Raw genomic sequence first — 18861 nt, forward strand, 5'->3', positions numbered from 1 at the left:
CGGGCGCCGTGACGCTGGAGGGCGGGCGGGGACTCAGTTCCGGCCACGGCTTGAAGGGAATTCCCTGGTGAGTTACGGAGGCGGGGCCGGGCGGGAGGCGGGGCCGGGCGGGAGGCGGGGCCGGGCGGGAGGCGGGGCCGGGCGGGAGGCGGGGCGGGCGCGGCGGCGGCGCTGTCACTTCAGCACCAGGAAGTAAGTGGTCCAGCCGGCCAGCAGCAGCGCCCCGATGAGCACAGTGTAGCTGAGGAGCACGAAGGCGAGCAGCTCCCGCAGCAGCTGCAGCACGTGGACGGTGGACGAGGCCGGCATCGCGCTGCGCGGGAGCCCCGGGACGGTCGGCGACCTGCCGGGCTGGCGCCGTCCCAGAGGGGCGGACGGGAACACCCGAGGTCCTGGCCCTCGAAACAGCAAACGAAGGCCAGGAAGCCCACAGTGCCGACCTCCCCAACAGCCTCCTGGACGCTGGCTTCTCGGTTGCACTGGAGAATCCTTCTCAACCCAAACTGCCCTCGTTCTTCGGCTCTGATCCGGGCTGAGGAAGCAGAAGCCCGGCTCTTCCCCGCGCCCCGCAGCTGCATGAGTTTTCCTCCCCGGCCCGCTCCTCCCACCACTTCCTGCATTTTTAATGCTGTGAGTGCCGCTAATGGGCTGGTGGAGTAAAGCTTTCTTTTCCCGTCACCCAAGCTGCAGCCCCAGCTGCGGCCCTGGCTGGAAGGGGAAGGGGAGACAGACCCATTTGGGCACGAGGAAGGCACAGGCCCAAACCTGCCCTTCTGTGAGTCCCCTGGCCCCGAGGCTTGCCAGCAGCAGAGCTGGAGGATCTTTGCTTTGTGGTCCGGCATGCTTGCCTTCCGGCCAGCTGGGACTGCAGGGTGCCAGGTGGTGGGTGGGCATCAATCCGATCCTAGGCTCACCTCCCCCACCGTGCTCTGTGCATCTGCCCCAGCCCTGCTAACTTACACCAGAGACGGCATCAGACAGTAAGAACCCCACACTAGCTCATCAGACAGTAGGAACCCTACAGCACCTCCAATGCTGCTTTGCCCAGCCACTCCCCACAGTGTCAAGCACTGGCTTCCTTCTCTTCCCACCTCACTTACTTGGCAAAGTTTCCACGACTCTTCCACCCTGAAGCTCCGCGGTTCCGTCTGCTCTGGTGCCCAAAGGTAGCTTGTGTGTATTCTGCGATCTCGGCAGAACTGAGATTTTTCAAGCAGCAGCACTCAACAACTAGGTGTGGTCTAGAGACCAATTACAACCTCCGCGTGGTCCCCGATCTCTCAGGGAGCTGCGCACAGGCGTTCTCAGCCCAGGCGGGGCGCTGGCAACCCTGCCCGCCCTCCGCCTGTGTCTCCACCACAGCCCACAGGGCTCAGATGTGGTTTCACAGACCCAGATGGGCTGAGCAGGCGGTACACTAGTGGGTATTTCAAGCCCCTTCTTGTTTTTTTCTGAACATTGTAAGGGGTTATGGGGTTATAGTGCCAATAGTTTCGTTTCTAACAAACACATTGAGAGCAGTCCCATCTCCTCCGAGTCTGGGCACCAGAAGAACCACTGGACAGTGTTGACTTGCGACCGCCCAACTACTAAAGCAAAAGCTGTTGTCTTAAAAAACATGCAAGTGCAAGCATGCACGAGTGTGAGAACCAAGCTTAAGTGACCGAGATCTCCTGAGTGCTTGATTCCGATTTACAGAGTTTTGCAGCTTACAGACTCATTATGCAGATACCTTCCCAATGGGACACTTCCAATTTCACCTCCTCACAATGTGAGGCAAAAGGAGCCAGGGAGGATTTCTGCAAAGAACAGACACTTTCCCAGATGCAACAACAAAGGAAACGAAAGCATAAACTATGCTGCTTCTGATTATTTTGCTTGTTGCAGTAGTTTTTAGTTCAAGACTGTTTTCTGACCTTTGAAAAGGGCAGGCAGTGTGGACATCAACCCTTTTATCAACATCATCGTTCAGAAGCAAATGGCTCCTTAATTTAATCAGGATCTCTTATTATCAAATTATTGCCTTGGCCACAGTGAGGCTGAAAACAGGAGCAGAACATTATCAAGCTGCTCAGGAAGCCAGTGAGTAGTAATTACTCCCCCAGAGAACTGGTCATCTTCCGTGTCCTACCTAGTGGAAACGGAGTACAGCTGAGATTTATACCCTTCTCCACACCAAAATAATGGATGAAACAGACAGGCTATTAAAAATAGGCCTGATTCTGTTCCCTTTTAACTCTCACATCCTTCAAATGGATGTCTCCAGGCAGTTAAGTGTTCTAGCCTTTGCGGCCCCTTGTTACCGCCCGATTTTGGGTGTTTGACAGCAACGGAGTAACTTAAGCTAAGAATCACTATGTGGCTTGAAATTCACACTAATCCATTTAGAAATAAAAGAATCTGAGAAATTTTAAATAACTGCCTTTTTCTTCTGTTGTCTGACAAAAAAGGTATCCTCTATTTTCTATAGGATGTCATCATTAAACCACATGACTGAATATATCAGACTACAATAAATTCAGTCTAAGGAAGATCATCTATGTGATGTCTGCATTTTTTGCCTCACCATCTTTATCATAGTCCCTCTTACTGTCTGCTTTAGACATCCAGTTCATTTTGATATTTTAAAAAGAGTATTTCAGCTGGTGTGGTGACTCACACCCATAATCCCAACACTTTGTGGGGCTGAGGCAGGAGGGCTGCTTAAAGCTAGGAGTTCGAGACCACCCTGGCCAACATAGTGAGATCCGTCTCTACAGAAAATTAAAAAGATAATAAATTTAATAAAAAAGAAAAAAAGAATTATTTCTCTTGAGGCCAGGAGTTTGAGCAACATAGACCCTGTCTCTAAAAGGAAGAAAAAAAAATTGCTGGGTGTGGTGGTGCTTTCCTATAGTCCCAGCTACTCGTGAGACTGAGGCAGGAGGACTGCTTGAGCCCAGAAGTTCAAGGCTGCAGTGAGCTATGATTGTGCCACTGCACTCCAGCCTGGGCACAGAATAAGACCTCATCTCAAAAAAATAATTTCTTCTTGAATTAAACTCTGCTCAATACAAACACTTCCTCCTGGTGACAGGCTGGTCTTTAGTGTACAACTGAGAACAAGACCGACCAACACATCATGCTTAATCATAATCCATTTCCAGTGAGGGCAGATCTGAATGGAATAGAACTCACAATAAGACTGTCCCAGTTTTCTCTGAGAATTAAATGTGCTGTTTTAAATCATCCCTCTTTCAACCATTACTCTTTTGCTCCACAATTAACAAAATACTTAATTCTCTGTTGGTTAGAATTCAACACTGTATAGCAAGACACAAAACAGTGTCTGTGTAGACTTCTTTATTAAGGGGGCTGCTGGTGTAGAACTGTCTACCCAACTAGACAAAAGTCCAGACATGATGTAAACAATCCACTCTCCCCAACAATAAATGTACCATTCACATATCCTTTCTCAGTAAGGGCATACTCTTTTGAGACAAAGACTGCTTCAAGTATTAAATGAACTTACACAAAGGCGTGTAATATATAATTATCTACCATTTTCTATTTGCATACAAATGAAGCAATTGAAGTTTTTCAGTCTTCTGCTGAATGCATTTTTAGGAGCTGACCTAACTATGCTCTGAGCAAGCAAGTATATAGTGTCTTGGGTGAGTGCAGACACATGAGACTACAACTGAGTATCTGTTCCCAGGACAGAATCCCCAGCCAGGGAGACTTGACCAGACTTGAATTAAGCCCCAGGAACCAAAAACATGGAGGGGCAGGGTGGATTTCGTTCTCTAAAGCAGCTGATGACTGCCTGAGGTGGAAGGTATAAACTAATCTCCCTGGGATATAACAAGTATTTGAAAAAGGATTTTCTACAATGAAAATGGTTTTCTTTAAGACGTTTCCAAATACTGAATATCAAGGCCAAATTAATTCCATGAGAAACTAATCTTTCAATTATTATCTCTGCCATCCTTCATTCTTTTATTAAAGATATTGTTTTAAAAGTATACAGAATTTCTCTTTCATTAATAATATTTACCGTGCCCATCAGAACTCCACTAATGGGCTGGGCGCAGTGGCTCACACCTATAATCCCAGCACTTGGGGAGGCCAAGGTGGGCCAATCACCTGAGGTCAGGAGTTCGAGACCAGCCTGGCCAATATGGTGAAACCCCGTCTCTACTAAAAATACAAAAATTAGCCAGGTGTGCTGATGCACATCTGTAATCCCAGCTACTCAGGGGGCTGAGGCACGAGAATCATCTGAACCCAGGAAGTGGAGGTTGCAGTGAGCCAACATCACACCACTGCACTCCAGCCTGGAAAGAGCGTGAGACTCTGTCTCAAACAAACAAAAACAAAACAAAACAAAACTCCACTAACGAAACAGGTGGGGAAAAACAATGTGTGGTTACTAATCAACAACCAAAACCACACCTGGCTGGGACCCAGCAAAGCAGGGGACCAGCTAGTTTTGCTAGAGGCTTGGGCAAGGGGAGCAAAGCCGCCAACCTGACTTGGTGCCCTTGGTGCCTTAACTCCTCCAGAAGCTGAGATGGAGCAGCAGAGAGGCAGGGAACACACGGATTTCCAACTTCTCCTCCAACATCCCTGCGCCCCACCACAGCCTGACAGTCTCCTGCAGGAGTAGCAGCAGCTGTGGCTGCTGGTCTCCAAGAGCATCAAGAGATACACCTGGAGAAGGCTGAGGTCACCAGAGAGGGGGCTGAAACAAAGTGTTTGCAGCTGAGTACGGAGTGGCCACAGACTGCTAGAAAAGTACACGTGGCAGTTACCACGGAAATGAAGTGGCCAGATGCTGAAGCAGCAAGAGTTGCCCCTGCTCACTGTGGGACCAGTTGGATGTTGGGCCCTTGATGGACAGAAGAGAAAACGGAAACCTCAATGGAGGCATCCACCACTGCTGTGTCTGGAGTTAACGTGTGTGCTAAGAAACTGTCTTTGAATTATTTCAAAGGCTGAATTCTCAGAAGGCTGCTCCCCAATTACCACATTCTTCCATGTCAAAAGCCCCTGCTAAGTATGGAACCTAAAGAGATGTAGCTGATCACATAGAGCATAAACTTTGTTTCTGGGCAAGAAGCTCCCCTAAACTTCTTGCTTTGTAAGAAGTAGAAGGAAGCAAACTTGCCTTAGTGATCAGCTGCGACAGCGACTGATGACCCTAAATACAATCTCCCATACTCTGCAGGAAAAAGAAATCTCAACTCAGTGATAAAATGATCTCCAGCTCCCAACACTTAACCACTGTCCTAGGCCTGATGCGCCTTGAAGAAATTTAGCACTGGGGATTAAAGGATGGACTTTCTCTTTTTATTTTCAGTTTCACTTCCTCAGTCTCAGCTTTCTTATTTTAAGAGCTGGCCCCATTTGTCTGGCTGAATGGATTATCTACCCCCATCATCCTTAATGTATTTCCAGAGGTCTCTAATGAAGACCCTGAGCTTAGAAAACTCAAAACCAGTGCTGCTTTTACTCAGGCTGATTTTCTTCTATTCTTTCTTCAGCAGATTAGGGGCCGGGCACGGTGGCTCAGGCCTGTAATCCCAGCACTGTGGGAGGCCGAGGCAGGTGGATCACCTGAGGTCAGGAGTTTGAGACCAGCCTGGCCAACATGGTGAAACACCACTCTACTAAAAATACAAAAATTAGCCGGGTGTGGTGGTGCACACCTGTAGTCCCAGTTACTCAGGAGGCTGAGGCAGGAGAATTGCTTGAACCCAGGAGGTGGAGGTTGCAGTGAGGTGAGACCATGCCACTGCACTCTAGTCTGGGTGACAGAGCAAGACTCCGTCTCAAAGGAAAAAAAAAAAAAGGAATACAAAAGAGAAGGAGAAAGCAGTAAACAGTAGTATAATTTAAGAAGCTCACCCCAGAATATATTCTGTATTCCCATGTTTCTTCTATGGGGTTTTACTTCCTTTCAGCAACTTCTTCGAAGAGGCAGTTTATTCTGCAGTATACTTGTTAAGTCTCCTCTGCACATCCTAGAAAGGTTTTTCCATCAGAGCCTCTATCCAACTGGTTCCATTCATTAGTTTAGTGGTGGCAATGACATATTCTGTACCTCCATCTTCCAATTGGGAGAGAAATCGCAGGGCAGCAATTTCAGCGAAGGTTACGCCCCCGAGGAAAAATATCAGAGTCACTCGGTTTTCTCCTGGTTGACCTAAAATTTAACATTTCAGAATTAAAAACTATTTATTATTAATGCTTCTCTTCCCACCTCTTCAAACATTTTATCATTCATAAGAATAAACAAGTGTCTTCATCCAGACAGTTCATCTGAAACCTAAGAATACTGATTTTGATCTCAACGTTTTTTCTAACTCCTGAGATTCTCAACACAGAAGTTGAAAGCTGCTACCCCTCAGGGAATAATCCGATTTTAGTGCTTACTATATACATTAGCAACGAACAAAAGAGGTATATTTAATTCTGACTCCTAAGTGCTTTACTAAGTATTTTACAAAGCAACTGTACAATACCTGAAAACCACACTAACAGTACATAATTATCTGTAGACGCTGGACTGGGACTTACGTTTCTTCTGCAGTCCTGTGGGCAGTGGCTGCCGCTCCTCAAAGTGGGGCCCTGGGAGGATGCGGAGGACCTCCTCGATGCTCCGCCAGCCAGGCCGGGAAAGCAGCTGGGCCAGCCGCACACTGAGCGGGGCATACCCACTGTACACATAGGATATGTCCGTGGGGTTCTGTGAGATAATTAAAGAACAAAAACCCTATAGATACAGAGACTTAGAGCTACCTGACTGTGGCCTTTTGCGTAATCCAAAATAATTTGATTTGGATTTAAAGATATACAACCCCCACCCCTGCCATGCCTCATTCTAATCCACCCTAGCTGGGCTCAATTTTTAGCAGCCAGAGCTTCAATTTTGACTTAAATCTTGAAAAGCCACTCAAAGCAGCTCTAGGTACAGAAGATGAAAAATTATTTGGTTTGGCATGAAACTTTTTTTTTTTGAGACAGAGTCTGGCTCTGTCGCCCAGGCTGGAGTGCAGTGGTGTAATCTCGGCTCACTGCAAGCTCCGCCTTCCGAGTTCAAGAAATTCTCCTGCCTCAGGCTCCCAAGGAGCTGGGATTACAGGTGTGCACCACCACTCCTGGCTCATTTTTGTATTTTTAGTAGAGACAGGGTTTCACCATGTTGGCCAGGCTGGTCTTGAATTCCTGACCTCAGGTGATCCACCTGCCTCGGCCTCCCAAAGTGTTGGGATTACAGGCCTGAGCCACCGTGTCCGGCCAGCATGAAACACACTGGGGGGAACTTGGCACTCCCTAGCTGAGCAATGATGTGCAATAACCTTTGAACTTAGCAATTCTACTTTTAGGCATTAATCCTACAGCGGTGCTTGCAGAACAAAAGACAATAGACCAAAGTATAAACGTATTAACTGCAACACTGCATGTAATAGCAAAGACTGGAAACAACCTGAATTTCTATCAATAGCAATCTGTTAAATCATTAAATAAGGTATAGCCTCAAAACCACTACGTAGCAATTTAGAAAAATTAAAAAGAAGGGGCAGATCACAGAAGACCCTTCAAGATCCTTTGTTAAGTGGTGGGTGGGTCCAGAGTCAGAAAGGTCAGAACAGTGAAGACAGCTGAACTAATATGTACATGATAGACTCTAGACATTAAGGGTCTCTATTTTCCCACTGGGAAAAAATCATTTAATTTTGCTCCTGACAGAGTAGACTGTCTAGTTATGAGCTTTTGTCGCAAGAGGCAGCCTAATAAAGTTCCTTATGAAAAACCAAAAAAGACTGAAGTTTAGAAACATTAGAATAAGTAATAAATGTAAAGCAAAGTGCACCCCACTTTGGAGACCAACAGTAGAGAATATGCACTCCGTATGTAAAAATGTATATGCACAGAATATTCTGGAAGGATAGATAAAAAACTGGCCACAGTGACTGCCTCTGAGGGGAAACTGTGGAAGGAAACTCACTTGGACCTGATGGCCCTGCTTTTGCATAGCTTTTTCTTTTTCTTTTTTTTTTTTTTGAGATAGGGTCTCATTCTGTCGCCCATGCTGGAGTGCAGCAGTGCAATCTCAGCTCACTGTAGCCTCAACCTCCCAGGCTCAAGTGATCCTCCCACCTCAGCCTCCTGAGTACAGCAGCTGGGCCTACAGGTGCATGCTCTACCATGCCCTGATCACTTTTGTATTTTTTGGTAGAGACAGGGTTTCACCATGTTGGCCAGGCTGGTCTTGAACTCCTGACCTCAAGTGATCCTCCTGCCTTGGCCTCCCAAAGTGCTGGGATTACAGGTGTGAGCCACCGCGCCCAGCCATGGCTGGCTTGTTTATGAGTGATGGACATCTCCACTGGCTCCTTTAGACACTCTCCACCCTTCTCCGCAATGCTCTATGCCCGGAGATGGACCTGTAGGTCCCACACCAACACACTCCAATGCCTTCTCTTTGGATCTGACCAATGCAAAGCATCAGAGTGAACTGGAGAGTGGGCAGCAGCGTGAGGACGAGGTTGTCACTGGCCGGCCTCCTCTGCTGGAGGTGGACCGTACCCTCAGCCAGAAGCCCCTCACCCCTCACCTCACCAGATGGCCCCACCACAGCTCTTCTCTCCAGGTTCTAAGACAAGTTTCTGGAATACCCCCCTCTCCTTGCCCTTCAGGCCGTGGCTGGCAAGGGCTCCCCACCGCACTGCCTCTTACTGGTCTCCACTCTTCCCACATCTTTATTTATTTGAGACAGAGTCTTACTGTATAGCCCAGGCTGGAGTGCAGTGGCACAAACACGGTTCACTGCAACCGCCTCCTGGGCTCAGTGATCCTCTAACCACAGCCTCTCGGACTAAAGGCTCATACCACCACTGGCCTTTTTTTTTTGTAGAGACAGGGTTTTGCCATGTTGCCCAGGCTGGTCTCGAACTCCTGGACTCAAGCGATCTGACACTTCAGCCTCCCAATATACTGGGATTACAGGCATGAGCCACCAAGCCTGCCCCATATCTTTTTTTTTTTTTTTTTTTGAGACAGAGTCTTGCTCTGTTGCCCAGACTGGAGTACAATGGCGTGATCTGAGCTCACTACAACCCCCGCCTCCCAGGTTCAAGTGATTCTCCTGCCTCAGCCCCCCAAGTAGATGGGATTACAGACACACACCACAATGCTGGGCTAATTTTTGTATTTTTAGTAGAGATGGGGTTTCCCATGTTAGTCAGGCTGTTCTCAAACTCCTGAGCTCAAGTGATCTGCCCGCCTCGGCCTCCCAAAGTGCTGGGATTACAGGTGTGAGCCACCGCGCCCAGCCCACATCTTTATTAAACTCTCCAGAAACTCCCCAGTTTAAGAGCATTCTCTGTGTCCTTCTAGGATTCTGATGGATACAATATATGCATGCATTACTTTTTCAAAAACATTAGAAAATTGTTTTTAGAAAGCAAGGCAGATGTGTAGGTTCAGAAGCATGTGTTGTCACCTGGACGATCTAACCAGTCCCTAAGCTGAGACGAGGTGGAGAAGTGTGGCTTACTTGCTCGTTAACATCATCCATCCAGAGGCGTAATGTTTTCCGTATAGTTGGGTAATTGTTTCTGCCCCCTGTCTGCGGTTTCAGCAGGCCAGCTTTCTCCAGGTTGTGTAAGGTCAATATGTGCTCATAGCCGTACGTCTGCAAGGGAAGTCATTTGGCCTTGATGTCAGATCAGGAAAAGGATTTCTGCAATTTTCAAAGAAGGGCACTTCCAACAAATCAATTTGGTTTGTACTGCAGGACATGTTACCAAAGTCCAGCAATGTTAGTGGATGGGCACAGAGGACAGGGTGGAGGGATGAAACTTGTCCTAAAACTGCTTGCCTGTTACTATTAATTCAGCTGTTTCAAAGAGAAATTTAAAATTTTTACTTTAAAGTCAGAATTTATGGACCCAATCTAAGTTAGCATCAAATAAATGATAGTGTATTTTTATAAGGGATATAATTAGCTCTAAAAAAGAGCAAGGCATATGTATACATCCTGATAAGACAGGTCTCCAGAATATATTAAAAAAACAATAATATGTAGAGTAGGATATTATTTCTATTTTTAAAAAGTAGCCAAGGTCTGGGCACGGTGGCTCACACCTGTAATCCCAGTACTTTGGGAGGCCGAGACGGGCAAATCACTTGAGGTCAGGAGTTTGAGACCAGCCCGGCCAACATGGTGAAACCCTTTCTCTACTAAAAATACAAAAATTAGCTGGGCCTGGTGGCAAGTACCTGTAATCCCAGCTACTTGGGAGGCTGAGGCAGGAGAATCGCTTGAACCTAGGAGGTTACAGTGAGCCAAGATTGTGCCACTGCACTCCACCCTGGGCAACAGGGTGAGATACTGTCTCAAAAAATAAATAAATTTTAAAAAGTAGACAACACTTGTAAAATACTTTCTATGAGCTGGGCACTGTTCTGGTCTAAGCACTTACATACAGTAACTCAGTCATCCTGGCTCTAACCCCATGACGTAGGTATCATTACCTTCATTTTACAGAGATGTTTAAATAACCTGCCTAAGGTCACACAGCTAGTGAAGAGCAGAGCTGAAACCTGGATCCAGCCAGTCTCGCTCTGAAGTCTGTGTATGGAAACATTCTGTCTAAATGCAAAGAATGGAGTTTGGAAGGAAGCAAACCAGACTGCTGACACTGGTCACATCTGGGGAGGGAAACTGGGGTATGAGCAAGGTACAGGGGACGTTCACATTTTGCTCTGTGTAATTCTGCATTATTTGACTCTTACACAAGGATGCGTAACTTAAAAAAAGACAAAAACAAAAAATTAATGAGCACTCAATTTTAATAAAAATGCATTTAATTGTCACTGGTAACAGCAAATAAATACTACCTGAGTCATTTTCAAACAAAGGGGAGACTTTTCAAAAACAAGAGTGGCCTTTTCCTTATTATAAGTAACACAGGCTTAATTTAAGTAAACCTGCTAAGCAACTGTCATCAGAAATTTGCAGAAAGTTCTTTTCCTCTGTGGTATAATTGCCGAGTTAAGAACATGGGCGCTACACTCAAATTGCCTGGTTTACCACTGGCTGTGCCACTTACCAGCCAGGTAACCTTGAGTGAGTTACCTAAACTAGTCTGTCCCTCAGTTTTTCATCCGTAAAACTGGGAAGATAGCAGTATCTAACTCACAGGGCTGTTGTGAATATTTGTTGTTGTTATGGTAACTACAGTTAACAAGGAAGTATTGTGAAGATGAAACAAATGAATACACATAAAGTTTTTCCAATAGATCCTAGCACATAGTAAATTTTCAATAAATGTTACCTATTATTATTATTTTTTACTTTTTGTAAAAAAGCTATGTTGCCCAGGCTGGTTTTGGACTCCTGGGCTCAAGCAATCCTTCTAACTCAGCCTCCTGGGTAGCTGGGACTGCAGACACAGCCACCACGCCTGGTTAATTTTTGTATTTTTTTTGTAGAGACAGGGTCTTGCTATGTTACCAGGCTGGTCTTGGCCTCCAGCGATCCTCCTGCCTCAGCCCCACAAAATATTGGGATAACAGAGGTGAGCCACTGTGCCCAGCCTGTTAGCTATTATTATCACACAAATACCATAAACAGTGATGGCTACCAAGACCAATTCCTCTAAGTGTTAAAAAATTTATACAACAGTGGTAACAAGATACCAAAATGGCATCTTGGTATTTTTTACTTTTTTTTAATTTTAAATTTTTAATTATTATTTTTTGAGACAGAGTCTCACTCTGTTGCTCAGGCTGGAGTGCAGGGGCGTGATCTTGACACACCGTAACCTCCGCCTCCTGTGTTCAAGCAATTCTCCTGCCTGATCCTCCCAAATAGCTGGGACTACAGGTGCATGCTGCCATGCTTGGCTAATTTTTGTATTTTTAGTAGAGATGGGGGTTTCACTATGTTGTCCAGGCTGGTCTCAAACTCCTAACCTCAAGTGATCCACCAGCTTCAGCCTCCCAAAGTGCTGGGATTACAGGCATAAGCCACTGTGCCCGGCCAATTAAGTATTTTTTAAAAAGATGCTGTAGCCCTTGGAAAATTAATAATTTAAAAATACACTCACCTGGAGAATCTCTCTTTTGTAATAATCCAAAACTTTTTGCTTGAGCCCACTGTTACACACGGATTGGAGACAAACTAGTCTTAACACTTTGCTCAACGAGTGCTTTTGGGCGATACAATCCTCAATGTAATTGTTGACCTAGAAATAAAGTAGCATACATATACATATACATTTACATATACATACACACACACACACACACACGCACACACACACACACACAATACTTGGTTTAGGAACTTAACTTGATGTTTATTATTATTTTTCAAAGTCCAATAAAGGAGATACATGGGAAAATGAGTTATTTTTCCACAGTCCCTAACCCTTCCCCGAAATAGCTCTGCTAGCCCCAGCCACATACACACCCTGGCCACCACACATACACAAACACACACACACACACACCCAGTGATCAGGCCAAGTCACTGGAGCCCAAGGCCGCTGAGAATACAACTGGTCACTCCATATGCCTGTCTGGACACATCTGTCTCTAAGGACACGCTTCTGAGAGGCTACCAGATGCCTACTCCATTTCAATAGTATCAACAACTAATCTAGCAAGAAGTATCAGTAATTGTTTTATGTTAGGCATTTTCATAAAGTGAATAATTTAAAATTTGTTAATAGAGCTATTTAAAGGAGTTATATAAGAAACTCTTTCAAAAGAGCAAATACCTTAATTTATCTAATACAGTCTTAAAAAGATTTGATTTTAGGGGCCGGGTCTCATCTTGCCATGTATGGCAGAAAGTGTCTTGCACAGAATAATGTTAAATATCTGTTACTTGATAAAATCTACACTTGCACATTTTGCATTTGCTCTTAAAAATATTTAAGTGGCTGGATGCAGTGACTCACGCCTGTAATCCTAGCACTTTGGGAGGCCAAGGTGGGCAGATCACAAGGTCAGGAGATCGAGACCATCCTGGCTAACATGGTGAAACCCTGTCTCTATTAAAAATACAAAAAATTAGCCGAGCGTGGTGGTGGGCGCCTGTAGTCCCAGCCACTCGGGAGGCTGAGGCAGGAGAATGGCGTCAACCCGGGAGGCAGAGCTTGCAGTGAGCAGAGATCGTGCCACTGCACACCAGCCTGGGCAACAGAGCGAGCTGGGCGACAGAGTGAGACTCCGTCTCAAAAAAAAAAAAATTAGGCAAAGCATGGGAATCAAAGCAGTTGGTTTTCTGGCTATAATCTGAGGTTTAATAAGCTTTCAATTACTTGTTAAAGAGGTTTTTTGGCCACATACCTTATCAGTGTCTATTCCAGACATAAACTCCTGTTCCACGGTTAATTTATCAAAGAAGTCTTCAGAAGCTAAAATGAAATTAGCAAATTTGCAACTTAGAAATTAAATGTTAATTTACTTGAGTGGCATGCTTTTATACACAGAGCACAATTCAGAAACTAGACATGTGGCTGGGCATGGTGGCTCACACCTGTAATCTCAGCACTGTAGGGGGCCGGGGTGGGTGGATCACTTCAGGCCAGGAGTTCAAGACCAGCCTGACCAACATGGCCAAACCCCATCTCTACCAAAAACACAAAAATTAGCTGGGTATGGTGGCACACACCTGTAGTCCCAGCTACTCGGGAGGCTAAGGCACAAGAATCACTTGAGGCGGGGAGGCAGAGGTTACAGTGAGCCAAGATCACACCATTGCTCTCCAGCCTGGGCAACAGAGCAAGACTCTGTCTCAAAAGAAAAGAAACCAGACATCATGCAAAAAAGCAAGCAAGCAATAAGTTCAAGTCATCACCTGAAGAAAATCTTTTAGGAAACCCTAGGCCTCTGCACTCCTAAGTTACACTAGATATAGTTGACAAGTGCACCCTTTTGTTTCCTTGGGATTTCAGTACAGACCCCAGAATGAGCGTCAGTAATGAATGAAAGCTAATTTCTCAAGAACATTTCATTTTCATCATTAAGTTCAACCCAATTTCAACTGGTTTCCACTCCTATGAACAGGGAAACAAAGGACTGATTTTCCAATAACTGTGATTTAGTTAAGATTCGAAGTATACTTCATAAAACAATCTCCGACTCAGCTTTTACAGCCCTGTGTTGTAATGAACAAATTCATGTCTGCTTTAATAGACGTCTTCTGAGCTCTTTCAAAATACTCAACATATACTCTTTGTACCAATTCTGCACAGAGTATTCAAGGGAAGAACATGTGCCAGTAAGTAATCCTTCAAAAAAGGAAAAAAGCCACTGGCCGCGGTGGCTCATGCCTGTAATCCCAGCACTTTGGGAGCCGAGGCAGGTGGATCACCTGAGGTTGGGAGTTTGAGACCAGCCTGACCAACATGGTGAAACACCATCTCTAGTAAAAATACAAAATAAGCCGGGCGTGGGGGCATGTGCCTGTAATCTCAGCTACTTGGGAGGCTGAGGCAAGAGAATCGCTTGAACCAGGGAGGCGGAGGTTGCGGTGAGCTGAGATTGTGCCATTGCACCCCAGCCTGGGCAACAAGAGTAAAACTCTGTCTCAAAAAAAAAAAAAAAGGAAAAAAGCTAGACTAAAAAAATTAACCATCTCAAATTATGATGGCAAACTTATGGAAAATTTTTTTCTCTTATCTACATTCCAAATATTTTTCATATAAATAATGAAAAAATTTGAGTTAACAAATGGACCCTTCCTCTCTTTCTCTCTCTCTTTCTTTCTTTCATTATTTCGAGATGGAGTCCTGCTCTGTCGCCCAGGCTGGAGTGCAGTGGTGCAATCTTGGCTCACTGCAACCTCTGCCTCCCGGTTCAAGCAATTCTCCTGCCTCAGTCTCCCGAGTAGCTTGGATTACAGGTGCCCGCCACCACACCCGGCTAATTTTTGTATTTTTAGTACAGATGGTGTTTCACTATGTTGGCCAGGCTGGTCTCAAATGCCTGACCTCAGGCGATCCACCCGCCTCGGCCTCCCAAAGCGGTGGGATTACAGGCATGAGCCACCGCGCCCAGACTTTTTTTTTTTTTTTAATGGAGTCTCACTCACCCAGGCTGGAGTGCAGTGGCGTGATCTCAGCTCACCGTAACCTTTGCCTCCAGGGTTCAAGTGATTCTCATGCCTCAACCTCCTGAGTAGCTGTAACTACAGGCATGTGCCACCATGCCCAGCTAAGTTTGTATTTTTAGTAGAGATAGGGTTTTGCCATGTTGCCCAAGCTGGTCTTGAATTCCTGGACTCAAATGATCTGCCTGCCTCAGCCTCCCAAAATGCTGGGGTTACAGGTGTAAGCCATCATGCCTGGCCAACAAATGGAACATTCTTTGTTTTTGTTTTGTTTTTTTGAGATGGAGTCTCACTCTGTCACCCAGGCTAGAGTGCAGTGGTGTGATCTCGGCTCACTGCAACCTCCACCTTCCGGGTTCAAGTGATTCTCCTGCCTCAGCCTCCCAAGTAGCTGGGACTACAAATGCATACCACTGTGCGTGGCTAATTTTTGTATTTGTAGTAGAGATGGGGTTTCATCATGTTGGCCAGACTGGTCTCAAACTCCTGACCTCAAGTGATCTGCCTGTCTTGGCCTCCCGAAGTGCTGGGATTACAGGCATGAGCCACCATGCCCCGCCTGGAATATTCTTAACTATTAACGTATGTACACTTCATTAACACTGAGAAGAACACGTTGTATTAAGACAGAGCTGACTCTCCCAAAGAGGTATTGTGGTGTTGATGACCTACCTAGGTGTCAAACGTTGTATGTGCAAGTAGCCCCAGACTGAAACAATCATTACAAAGGATACTCACTAGTGACATCTTTGATCAATTCTGCAATTGAGGTATGGTTTGCAAGCGAGCCCCTTGCCGCCTGCATGTGGGGCAACTGTGAAACAAACTGCTTGATCTCCCCCACGGTCTTAGCATTGTGTCTTTCCTGAAATAAACAAGAGAGCAGTGCCTCAAGCAGGGAAGATAGTTTATTTATTTTATTTTTTTGAGAAGGACTCTCGCTCTGTTGCCCAGGCTGGAATGCAGCGGCACAATCTCGGCTCACTGCAACCTCCGCCTCTCAGGTTCAAGTGATTCTCATGCCTCAGCCTCTCCAGTAGCTGGGATTACAGGTGCCCACCACCATGCCCAACTAATTTTTGTATTTTTAGTAGAGACAGGGTTTCACTATATTGGTCAGGCTGGTCTCGAACTCCTGACCTCAGGTGATCCACCCACCTTGGCCTCCCAAAGTGTTAGGATTACAGGCATGCGCCACCACGCCCGGTTGATATTTTAAGTGCTCTGTTTTTTGTATTGTTCAGAGGATGTTTCATTTATATTAATGAGAAAGGGAGAATGGAATACAAATAAATCAGGGTAAACACAGCTCTAACATTACATAAAAAAACAGAAAAGTATATATATCACTGAAATAATAGAGTTCATGGTGTCTGTCTCCTGAATTAGCACTTCTTTAGAGAAGCAAATGCCTCAGAGTCTGTCTTCCAATGTACCAGCTCAAACACTGTGTCAATATTTTGTGGACATCTGAGTATTGGTGAAAGATAGTATTATATAAACCATACAAATTTCTGAGTAAAAAACTAAGACAAAAAATTATGTTTAGAGGGTACCATAAAGAGGAAAAGTTTCCTATGTAACAGAAAAAAATCCATTTTTTCTGTTGACCCTCAGTCTTTTATTTGATGTTGAGACAGGGTCTCTGTTGCCCAGGCTGGAGTGCAGTGGTGTCATCACAGCTCACTGCAGCCTCCACCTCCTAGGCTCCTACCTCAGCCTCCCGAGGAGCTGGGATTACAGGCACACAACACTGCCCAGCTAGTTAAAAAAAAAGTTTTGTAGAGACAGTGTCTTGCTGTGTTGCCCAGGCTGGTCTAGAACTTCTGGGCTCAAGCGATCCTCCTGCCTCAGCCTCCAACAGTGCTGGGATGACAGGCATGAGCCACTGTGCTTGGCCTGAACCTTAGTCTTGAGTATAGTCTATGAACAAAGCGAACCTAGCTTGGTGATGATAATATTTTTTGGCAAAATTTAATAACTTAAACCAAAAGTAACTTCAGAAATATGAAAATCAATTAATGAATATAATTCCTGAGAAAGATGAAATATGGAATTACATGGCCTAGTTCCAAGCCAGCCTGGGCAACGCAGGAAGTTCCCATCTCTACAGAAAAAAAAACAACAAAAAACTCTGCCGGGCATGATGGCATGTGCCTGTGGTCCCAGCTACTCTGGAGGCTGAGGTGGGAGGATTGCTTGAGCCTGGGAGGTAGCAGCTCCAGTAAGCCGTGATTGTAACACTACATCCATCCTGGGAGACAAAGTGAGACCCTGTCAAAAAAAAGTCTAGAACTACATACTCAGTGAAAAATCCATTTTCAAAAACTTCCCACTTATGTTTCCAAAGTCGAAATATTCAGACTTTATGATCTTGTTGAATTCCCACATTTCAAAAAGGAGCCTGGGCAAGAATAAACTAGTGAACGGGCAAGAGCAGGCAGGAAGGTGATAATGAAGCCACCAATTTCAAAGCTCTGGGTTGCTGGGGATTTCAGTCTCATTATCACCTGCCACACGTGCTGAGTTCCCCTGCCACAGTCACACTGGCTAAACTTGAGCTTTCAGCATGAACCACAAGTTCTATTATAGAGGATCCTTTATTTATAGTACAGATGGCTTCGTCTTAGGCAAGGTAGGAAATAATTTAAAAGACGATAAAGCAAATGTTTATGATGGAAGTCTGTAAACTGCACACACTTGCGCCTCCACCTACCCTCCACACAAAAAGAACTTTACACAACGCGGGTCTGAGAAAGTTTAAAATGAAGGAAAACCTCGGATCTTCCAATACTGAATTTGCAGTTACTGAAGATGAGAAAAGTTGCATTGAAGCCTGGTTTAATGGCTACATATTTTTGGAGCTCTTATTCCCCTCAGGGGTGGGCATCTACCTGAGACCCAGAGTTGCAGAATGACACCCAAAACTTGCCTCACCTCGAATGCTGCAGAGATGATCTTTGCTTTCTTGCTGAGCACAGAGCCCACCGCGTTGAAGTTCTTATCTCGGATCTCAGCATAGAGCTCCTCTGCAGAATTCAGCTGCAGCTTCTTTGCTTCCGTGGGGAGGTCCTTACCACCATCGCCCTGTTTCTTAGGTGCAAATTTCTCTGGAGGTAATTTCACATAACCTGAGCAGCAGTGGAAGGGAATAAGCACATGTGTGCAATGACTGGAAGAACCAATCCAGTAGCCAAGCACAAAACAGAATTTCCAACTCAGGAGAAAATGGAAGATGGCAAACGACACATAGCTCTGAGCTTTTGATTTTGATCATTTTGATTGATGATCAAAGTACAGGAAGTAGTGACTCTAATATTGATACCACAGTTCTAATTATCTTTGGGGCACCTATATAAACCACACGCAGCAATGTCCACTTCCTAAACTTATTCAGGGATTAGGTCACTTTTCCACTCAGAAAACTTTAAAGGATCTCCCCATTGACTTTTAGTGTTTTTTCAAATTGTAGATCATGTTCCATTAGTGGATCATGAAATCAAGCTGGTGGGTTGCAAGTAGCATCTTAAAACCAACACCAAATGAAACCAAAACAAAACAACAGTACCAAAAACAGCACAGAGTAGAAAATACAAAAGCTTATCACACGATGTTAGAGAAGCTAGTGGAGGCTTCGTTTTATTTATTTTTTTAAATAAAACTTTTGTTTCAGTTTAACATGCACACGCATACATGTATGTATGTACTGGGTCATGATATAAAATACATTTCTTACTGTGGGTTGG

The 18861-nt window shown here is 45.2% G+C and overlaps 2 protein-coding genes across 2 annotated transcripts in view; both read right to left on the bottom strand.

The window, feature by feature from the left end:
* Nucleotides 1–174: 174 nt before the first annotated feature.
* Nucleotides 175–1244, bottom strand: LOC129049361 (uncharacterized). Its single transcript, XM_055078515.1, has 2 exons — nucleotides 1101–1244; nucleotides 175–532 (listed from the first exon to the last, which is right to left on the bottom strand). The coding sequence occupies exon 2, from the start codon at nucleotides 307–309 to the stop codon at nucleotides 175–177; it is 135 nt and encodes a 44-aa protein (XP_054934490.1). The 5' UTR covers nucleotides 310–532; nucleotides 1101–1244.
* A 2081-nt stretch (nucleotides 1245–3325) lies between these two features.
* Nucleotides 3326–18861, bottom strand: part of VPS33A (VPS33A core subunit of CORVET and HOPS complexes) — a 36621-nt gene continuing 21085 nt past the window's right edge. Inside the window, exons 7-13 of the mRNA XM_002823905.6 lie at nucleotides 18053–18246; nucleotides 15854–15980; nucleotides 13351–13418; nucleotides 12102–12239; nucleotides 9545–9682; nucleotides 6562–6730; nucleotides 3326–6187 (exon numbers count right to left, since the gene is read on the bottom strand). Of these exons, the coding sequence (XP_002823951.3) occupies nucleotides 6006–6187; nucleotides 6562–6730; nucleotides 9545–9682; nucleotides 12102–12239; nucleotides 13351–13418; nucleotides 15854–15980; nucleotides 18053–18246 (1016 nt within the window). The 3' untranslated portion in view covers nucleotides 3326–6005. The remainder of the gene's footprint in view (nucleotides 6188–6561; nucleotides 6731–9544; nucleotides 9683–12101; nucleotides 12240–13350; nucleotides 13419–15853; nucleotides 15981–18052; nucleotides 18247–18861) is intronic.

This window comes from Pongo abelii, chromosome 10, assembly GCF_028885655.2.
Source record: "Pongo abelii isolate AG06213 chromosome 10, NHGRI_mPonAbe1-v2.0_pri, whole genome shotgun sequence".
NCBI lineage: Eukaryota > Metazoa > Chordata > Mammalia > Primates > Hominidae > Pongo > Pongo abelii.